The following is a 10,127-nucleotide window of genomic DNA, read 5'->3' as shown; positions in this document are numbered from 1 at the left end:
GGCGATAACTCGTAAACGGACTAATCAAAAATATCTAAAGTTATTCTTTTGAATGTGGGTTTTAGTGCTCTTCAATAAACCTAAATAGAATTCTCTAAAATAATTAGGAAAGCCAATAATTGACCCCATTAAAATTTACATGGGATTTCCTATGTCCCGCTCGACGATGCAACACCCGGTATATCAAAAAGTTATAGAATTTTACGCAGAATCTAAAATTAAGATAAAAAATACTATGTTGCATTTAAAAAAAACACATGTTATATTCGCTACGCTTTTTTGAAGCATGCTGTATATTCTATAATAATTTTAAAATGTTTATCTTAACCTTCCCTATAACTTTTATATTTAACATTTTTTACGTAAACCTCGAAACAAATGAGATAATGGACTTTACTCTATCGTTAACTCACCCTGTACATACTATAATCCGAACAGGGTGAAAATTTTGAGTGTTCGGATTACTGTTTGTTTGAACACTCTGTATATGACATCTGCAATAAAGCATCCTATTTATTCTTGATACCAATAATTAAACTTCTATACCGGATGCGTCTCAAAAGTGACTCACCCCCTATAACTTTTTTATTTTTTCAGATAAAAAAATGAGATTTGGTATGTTAGTATATGACATAAATTAGGATTGATTGACATATTCAATTTGTTTTTGGTCACTTCTTGTTTCACCGGAAATGACTACAACTTTTGATTTTTAAATGGCACTCTCGGTATTTTTTTACTTTATTCGATAGAAAATGACATTCTGAATACAATGACATATCATATGTCAACTTCTGACATTCTCGCTTAATAAAAAATCGTATTTTAAAATTCAATCTAGAGTGCCATGGCTACGTTAAAAACACTAATTCTAAATCAAGGAGCCTTTTTCAAGAGCCTTGGAAAAATAGATTTGATCGTCTAATGTTTTTAGTGTCTTGTCCTGGGCAATTAGAAAATACTCAAATCGTATTTTTAATCATATCTCAATTTTTTCAAATGGAACGAGGGTGGCTTATTAGCATATTTGGGAAAAGCATGTTTTTACGAATAATTTGATACCACACACTTGGTATTTCGAGTCAAATTTTCGTTACGAACCGCAAGTTATAATGTCAAATAAACCATATGCGAAAATATCAAAAGTTGACATATGATATGTCATTCTATTCAGAATGTTATTTTCTATCCAGTAATTGTGATACTTTAAGCTTAAGAATGTTTACTAGCAGACCTTGCTGTCGAACATTGTTATTTTTAGAACCCCTTTTAGTCCTAAGTGCACAAGATAGCTTAATAGCCGCAAAAACTCATCGCAAGTTTATTATAATATTTTGAACGGGAAAGTGCTAGTAATGGTCCTTTGTGTCAAAATTAAAATTTTCTAGTGCAAACGTTTTTGAAAAAATCGAAAATATGATTTAATGTCCCTTCCAATGCACATCAATAATGTTGAATTTTATTTTTTTTCACCCTTTACTCTTTACTGTGTAGAAAATGTGTAGAAAAAAATATTTTACTATTATACCGGGTGCGCCTCAAAAGTGGCTCTCCCCTATAACTTTTTTATTTTTATTTAGATAAGAACCGAAATTTGGTATGTTAGTATATGACATAAATTAGCATTGATTGACACCCTCGGTATTTTTTTAAAAATGACATAGTAAATGAATGTAATATGACATCATATGTCAACTTTTGGCATTTTCGATTTAAAAAAATTGTATTTTAAATTTCAATCTAAAGTATTATATTAGTATACAGACCGGACCACCGTAGTAGTAACATAGGCAGAACCGGACGAATTAACGTATACCCGTCCGCCGGATAAAAAGCAGGCGAAAAAATGTGATAAAATAAAAATAGGTAGATATGTGATAAGAATGTTTCTGAATTTGTATTTATTCGTGTTTTAATAGCCAAAACGAATACATAGATTCTCGCGACAGTTCTCGTGTAAAATTTATTTTTTAAGTAAAATAATGGATGTTTACGAAGTTCGTGAGAAAATTCAAATTGTAAAATGGTATTTCCAAAATAGATCTTTACCGTTTTACTCAAACCGTTTAATTAGTGGTTATGGAACTATTTTGTGGCCCGCAAGAATCACCAGATCTTTCTCGCAATGATTTCTTTTTGTGGGGTTATGTAAAATCCAAAGTGTTTGATCATAATAGGGCTAATAATCTGGATGAGCTTCAAGTAAAAATACGAGGCTTTCTAAACTATTCCCTAATATGTTAGCCAATGTCAGACGGGGATTTTACGACCGCCAGGCTTCTGTCTAGCACAAGAAGGTGGTCTTTTTGAACACGTGTTATAACTTTTTTTATTTAGAGTATTATTTTAGTTTTTTTTATTTTATTGATGTATTTTTTAATTTTGGAAATGAGTTTTGGATTTAGAGAATTTATTTATTTTTAGTTTTGGCTTGTAAACACACTCAAATAATAAATGTTTAAGTATTTTTATTTTAAATGGTACCTTAGTCATTTCCGGTGAAACAGAGAGTAACCAAAAACAACTGAATACGTCAATCAATCCTAATTTATGTCATATACTAACATACCAAATATCTTTTTTTATGTAAAAAAGTTATAGAGTGAGCCACTTTTGAGACGCACCCGATATAAAAAAAAATATTTAAAAATTGGTAGTGAAATAGGAAAGAAATGTAAGTAGTACAATCAAAGTCTATATATGCAATAAGTTCGACCACTTGCTGGGCGCGACGAAAATCCCCCTCCTGCCAACTCCGCACCCCGGCTCCTTTGTCGCCTCCAGTCATGACTGGGAATCGATCGTCATGTGTATGTTTACAAACAGTCGAAAAAAAAACGGCGTTTCGAGGGGATCAAAGGACTGAGCGGACTTATTGTAATATATAGACTTTGGTACAATATTTCAAGTGTAGGTGTTTGGGTACCATGGATGAAAGAGAGAGGAGGCGTTGTAAAACTTCAGCGCTGACCATTTTTGTGTGTAAAAATAGACCGTTCAGGCGGCGCTGCAATAAGTCAGTTTTAAAAACACTTAAGTCTTAAGTAATTTCTAAAATCAAAATGATTTAAGTCAAATTCAATGTAAAGTTCAAATGATTTAAGTCTTAAGTCTTTGACTTATGACATTTTATTTCATGTCAAGTCATTTTTGTAAAGACAAATCAATATAACGTTATTTAAGTCGTTTTTATGACTAAAGTCTATATTTTTGACTTAAATCATGATGATCTGCATCTGCAAGTTAAGTCAGTAAAATGACTTAAATCAATAAAATTACCTTCAAATCAAGACAACCAGAATTCAATATAAGTACCTTTGGTTAAATGTTAATATTAATTTTCTTGTATTACCAATTAGCGATTTTCTCACTAAGGGTGGCTGCATCGACGTCCTGCCGTTAATACATAACAGCTGGTTTTTATACAGGTTGTTAACTGGACACTCTGGACAGTTGCTTATAATAATAATAATAACTTTATTGCCTAACAGGTATTTACCCATACAAAAGACAATTTAGACATAATAATAATATTCAAATATAGTAATAATTAATTAAATATAAAAAAATACAGAAAAAAAGTATATGTATATATGTGAAACAAAAGATAGATGAAAAAACAGATAACAATTAATGTTTGAAGAAATGAGTGTCCAGATGCCCTTTAAAACTTTGGAGGGAGTTGTGGAAGAGATCCAAATCTGTATGTCTGCTGCAATAAGACACGGAATATTGTGGAAGTTCTTAGTTGTGCGTGATATAAAACCAAGTGCCTTCAGTGATGCTTTACAGATTTCCTCAACGTGATAGTTAAAACTGAGACGCTTGTCGATATAGACGCCAAGGTCTTTTACCGTATCGCAGTTTCCCATTGTAATGCTGTCTATTTTGTAGTCGTATATGATTTATCCGTGCTTTAGTGTTATTGGCATTTTCTTACATTTCTGTATGTTGAGTGGTAGATGGTTGCGAACAGTCCAGGCAAAGATGGAGTTTAATGAATTCTGAACTCGTATGCAATCTTCTAAGTCGGTCACAAGTCACAACAGAGAACAATTTTAGATCGTCGGCGAATAATAAGGATGGACAGTCAATTACGTTGAATATATCATTGATATAAATGGAGAATAGGGGTGCGAGGTTACTACCCTGAGGAGCGCCACTTGTTGGTGTAAATCTGAAAGAACGGTGGCCATTATATTCAACGTATTGCGATCGGCAAGAAAGATATGACGAAAAGAATGCTACGAGTTCTTCTGTAAAAACCAACATTTTCCAATTTATGAAGCAGAATGCTTTTGAGAAGTCCATAAAAATTGCATCTGCCTGCTGGTGTTCTTCAATAGCTTTATAGGTGTATTCCATAAATGTAATAAGATTTGTTACAGTAGATCTTTTTGGGAAGAAATCATGCTGATTGGGGGAAAGTTCGTTTTGGATCTGCGGAAATAATTTCGTAAATATGCACAGTTCAAAAGCCTTGGCAAAGTTTGATAAAATGGCAATCGGCCTGTAATTACCAATGACGTTGACTTTACCGGCCTTGAATACTGGACAAATCTTTACATTCTTCCAGGCATCGGGGAAAGTATTAGTAGGCAGAGCCAAGTTAAAAATCTTAGTAAGTGGTTTAGAGAAGACCGCTGCACAGTCTCTAACAATGACAGAGGAACACTATCAGGTCCTGCAGTAACATTAGTTTTCAGTTTTCGTAACGCGTTGAGAACATCGGATTCATCAATTCCAATCAGGGAAACACAATTTAGTGGTAGCTGTTTGTGATGGGAATAATCGAATTATTTTCACCATCGAATAATTAGTAATAATTCATATTTCACAATCGAATTAATAATTCGAATTATTTAGTAGTATTATAAATTTAACCTAAAAATAAATTCGTCCCAACTAGTGCTCGTCTAGGGGCTATTTTAAACAAATCTGAACCATTGCCATACCTATATTCTATCACTGAATAAAAAATTAAAAAAAAAATATTCTTTATTCAATGTATTCTATTAACTGTGCCGAAGCCGTTTAATAAATTAAACCATAATTTAAAGTTTTAAATTTAAAAGTGCCGAGTTTATGATTGTTTCAATTCCTATTGAAAAGCTCATATCTAAAATAAAAGCTTCTTCTAAAACGATATAAGTATGTCCTTGTTTACGTGCGGTTCGTATTTCTTTTTATTTTATCAGTTGCAATCAATAATTATTTAGATAAAAGAAGAAAATTAATTTTAGTGTTCGGCAGGTGTTCGGTGAAATTTGGGTGAGATGGAAATGAACCAAATAATAGTAGTATTCTTTCGTTCTGAACGAAATTAAAATTTTCACTTAAACTGATTTATTCCCACTTGGTATAGGAAATAACAATGATTTCTGGATTTTTCTATATCGGATCGTTCCTTTCTTTGTCGATTCCCTTTATAAATCAGTTTAAGTGAAAATTTTCAGTTCGTTCAGAACGAAAGAATACTACTAATAGTACTATACTAATTAGTAATATTCGTATTCGTCCATAAGAGGTTATGTTTTATGTTCATTTGTAATTCGGTTACCACAGATATAATATAAAATACTACTAATTTTTATCTCGAAAAAGATAATTCGAATTAGTTAGTTTTAATTTACTATCGAATTAGTCGTATTATTTAATTCGAATTTTCCCAACACTAGTAGCTGTACAGGACAGCCATCCCAATTGTCCTGCTTCTGTTCGTATACACTTCGGAAAAATGATCCAAAAGCATCCAGTATTTGAGATGTGTCGAAAAGCTGAGTGTTTTCATATTCCATAATGCCTGGTATGCGGGAATGCTTACGCTTCTGGTTCACAAATTTCCATAAATCTTGAGGTTGGGTTTGCAGATTGTTTTGGATTGTCTGTTCATATGTTGAGTAGGCTTCTTTGATTTGATTCTTAGTGAGTGCGCGAAGACGCTTGAAGGATTCTAATGCAATAACGAAGTTGGTGCACTTGTAAATTCTGAACTGTCTGTATTTTTCTTTTAAGTTGTTGATTATATCCCTTGTGAACAAGTTGTGAACCATGCTGGATAAGTCCTGGAACTTTTCTGTTTATCATAAAGTGGTATTACTGCATCCATGATAGGTAGTAACTTTCGTATAGAATGCTCTAACCATATCATCTAAGTTGTCAAAACGCCCTGTCTCCAAGAAAGACCCATCAGTATTAAAAAATCGGTCGTATAATAGTGGGTAGTCCGCTCTGCGAAAATTGTATACTTTTAGGGATTTCCCGGAGGAAAGATTGGAATGCAGTTACGTGTCAATGTTACACGTAATGCCTAATGTTCGGTGATAAGCATCTTCGGGTAGCAGAGGTTCAGCCTTGTACTTATAGGGGAACAGAACACTGCCTATTGAGAACGCATGCACAGGGTTTTCTGCCGACTCGTCCCGTCATCGCATCGTCTATCGACGAGCGGGCCGAGGTTGCCATATTTGAACCATAAAGCTCTTGGCGCGAGCCGCGAGTAATGAACAAATTAACAACCTGTATATGAAAACCAGTTGTTATGTTTTAACAGCAGGATTACGGGACGTCTTTGCAGCCACCCTAAGTATCATATTATTAATTTATTGTAGATTGTAGATACAGATGAGACTAAAACCATATAAAATAAAACGGTTAATTTTCAGAACAACTACAAACACAAAAATATGTTTTTTTTTTATAAAATTTAACCGATTTTGTAGTACTTTATATGTATCCATTACAGATAGATGTGTATGTCATCGAATACATGTCTATTAAAAAGTGGTGATGTGAGCCCAATGACCATATCTGTGCCAATGACTAAAGAATACAAAGGACAAATAACACCTGAGACCAAATTGTTACCATGGCTCCAAACAATGCCGTGGCCACATATTTCTTTTAACTTAGCTGCTTGAAGAGATATTTATATTTTTGATAACTGTTTTGACTACGCCTATGGTGTATGTGGTGGTATCATACTAATTAATTACAAAAAAAAAACGTATTAAAATGTTAATAAAATGTACAAAACTAGCGTTGACGTATAGCACATATCAAATACATATCAGAAAAATAATTATCAAATTCAATAAGAAAATGCTAAAAAGGTGGAGTGGGCCTATGGAACGTAACTCCCAGGCTCTTTCTTATCGTTGAGGCTGTTACACTTAAAAGCTGAACGATCACCATTGTAATTAAATTTACACAAAGTTCACTACACACAACAAACTATTAAAAATCGCTAAAATTTGGAGCTGGTGACTTATCTGCAGGGTCCAAAATGGTAGTGTCTAATAGCACAAATTCCGTATATGTGCGTTACACGCCTAGATCATATATACTTACGTGGATAAATCAACGCCATAAGTTTAGCATTAAAAAATATGTCCCCAACATCACGACATGCCATTTTCAAACCTTTTTATTGCACTTATGAAACGTTCAATAGGTTTGTCTTTCTCGAGGACCTGACTTTACGCATGCGCATTAAAAGTGGCACGTATTTTCAAAATAATTACAATTTTATCCGGTTTAGAAAGTACAAATTATACATTGTTATGGAAACCAACTGGTAATGGTTCTGTTTATTTGCATCACCCATCTTTCTGAGAAGAATAATAATGTTGATGGTATTTTTCGTACCTTAAATTCTTTAGGCATAGCCGTAGAATAAGGGTAAAAATAATATTTTATACAATTTGTCGAATATACATATACATATAACCATATTAAATGTATGTTCACAACAATATTTCTATTTTTTATTCGCTGGGTTTTACTTTTTGGGTAAATACTCGTAAAAATGACAAGAAAATGTTTGGAGTGTGGAAATTAAAATATAAATGTCCCCGAATTATCTTTTCACAGGCAAGTAAAGTATTCAGTTGTTCTTTTATGTAGGTATATTAAACCACATGCATACTTTCTGGTTAGATTTCCTAAGAATATTGATATTCGTATGGAGTGGCTAATTTATTTGTTATATAATTTAATTTTTGTGACAGTTACAATTATTGTTCAAATATATACATTTTACAAATTAAATTTTTAAAATTAATGTCCAAATTTGGCGCGTGGGCGTTAGGTCCTCGACAAGGATAGATAGAGTAGAAGCACCGCGTGTGCAACAAAAAAAGAAGATAAATGGAAGTCGTTGATATGCTTGGGACAGTTTCCATAGTGATTTACTTATCCACGTAAGTATATATGATCTAGGGTTACACGTCCTTGTATTCTTTAGTCATTGAGTGAGCCATTATAACAAAACCTTAAAAATCAATAAAAACAGATGTGAACAATACAGAGAACAAAAAATATACTTAGAGGAAATAAAAATAGCTAACATTTTTTACTTATAAACTAAGTTGATATTTTCAAAATATTTTAGGTAGGTAGATTGCAAGTTATTGATATTGTAAAAATAGCAAATTTTATATTTATAGTGATTAGAGCTGAGAGGCCTGGGCCTCCTCAGTCCTCCCCATAGATCCGCCTGTTTCATACATAAAAATTGCTCTATCTCTACCAAAATTAGATCTATTTATTTACTATTATGGTTTTATTTTCAGTGGTGTATGGTAGAGCAATAGATAAACCTAGAGCAAATAATTTTTCGATTATATAACAATGTAAAATCAGGCATTATATTTTTTAGAGTCTGAATAAATTTCTAACCAGCATTAACTACTTAAAATAGAATTATAATCGTCTCCTTTTTGCACTAGATGGTGTAACAGTAATTGGACTAGACTTTCCACTAGATCCCGAGTCATCATTTGGCTTTAAACTACCTAGAATTAGATATTGTTATTTGTATTAAAAATCTATCTTTATATTAAGAGTAATCTTACCTCTAGTTCTTTTGGTTGGCTTAGGTGTATCTCTCCCCTTATTGTCATCTTTAACATTTGTAGAATTCCTATTTTTACTTGAAGGCTTTCCACTCTTCTCTGCCTCTTTTTTTATGTCTTTTTTATTATTACTAAGCATCTTATTATTATCTTTACCCTCCTTACTATCTCTTCTTAGTGTTGTATCTTTGGTGTTTTTTGTCAAAGTTTTCTCATCTTTTTTGGTGTCCCTTGCTAGTTTAGGCATTTCCATACTGGTCTTTTCATCGTCTTCCTCCTTTTTAATAAGCAACATTCCAAATTCTGATTCTGGCAAGCAAAATTCCCTTTCATTATTTGGGAATGGTATGGACTCATTTTCATCTAAAGCTTCTAAGTTATACATAGTTTCTAGATGAGCCCAAATTTTTTGAGGGTCGATATCTTTGTTTAAACTTTCGGAGAACTTGTCACATATAAGGGCCATTTGAAAGTATTTATTTACCCCTGGATATTTAATAGGTTAAGTAAAATTTAAAATAATAATATTTTTTGGACTTACCGACGGGTTTGTGTCCTACCATAGCGTCTAACAACTGACCCTCGTTTATAACGTTCCATTCTATATCTTCTGTCGACATTAATAATTTGTTTATATTGCTACTACCGCCTCCTAACATTAAAAACAAAGTAGTTGCCATTAGCCATAGATTAGTGTTTCTGGTGGAAAGGATAGTTATAGTAGGCAGCAGGGTTCGGAAAACTACATGTTACTTTTAAAAACTACATCATATGTAGCATGTAGTTAATGTAGTTTATGTAGAGGGTGTAGTTTATGCAATGAGGTTATAAAAGGGGGAGGCGACATAAGCCAATGCCTTCTGTTAAAAGATCAGCCTACAGGCGGACTCTTGTTTACTTCATCAGCTGTACATACTTAGATATTGGGTTAGATTCCGTTTCATATTTTGTCCGGTTGATTTTGGTTTTAACTCTTTTGATTTTGGTATTATTGTGTGCTTAGTGCAAAAAACTAATTATTTTGAGTGTTGAAGTGACATAAACTACTACCAGATATATGGTCACTCTCGGTTTCGCACAAAAAATAGAAATTTTAAAAATTACGTTGTGCAAGTGATTTAAACTAAAAGTGCCCATACATTTTATCGTGATTTTTTGTGTAATATTTATTTTGATGTTTGACGATATTTCTCTTTATGTTTTTTTTGTAACATAATTTGGAAATAAATAAATATTATTATTATTATTATTATTATTATACTAATTTATTGG

At 32.5% G+C, this 10,127-nt stretch overlaps 1 protein-coding gene across 1 annotated transcript; it reads right to left on the bottom strand.

Moving 5' to 3' along the window:
* Window positions 1-8,298: 8,298 nt before the first annotated feature.
* Window positions 8,299-9,565, bottom strand: LOC115878100 (MRG/MORF4L-binding protein). The gene is made up of 3 exons (XM_030894461.1): window positions 9,397-9,565; window positions 8,856-9,341; window positions 8,299-8,795 (listed from the first exon to the last, which is right to left on the bottom strand). Exons 1-3 carry the CDS (start codon window positions 9,533-9,535, stop codon window positions 8,704-8,706), a joined length of 717 nt encoding a protein of 238 aa, XP_030750321.1. The 5' UTR covers window positions 9,536-9,565; the 3' UTR covers window positions 8,299-8,703.
* Window positions 9,566-10,127: the final 562 nt, after the last annotated feature.

This window comes from Sitophilus oryzae, unplaced genomic scaffold (genome assembly GCF_002938485.1).
Source record: "Sitophilus oryzae breed Bouriz unplaced genomic scaffold, Soryzae_2.0 scaffold_1500_pilon_pilon, whole genome shotgun sequence".
Taxonomy (NCBI): Eukaryota; Metazoa; Arthropoda; class Insecta; order Coleoptera; family Curculionidae; genus Sitophilus; species Sitophilus oryzae.
Note: the sequence above shows the minus strand (reverse complement) of the source record. Positions and strands in the feature narration are given on the sequence as shown.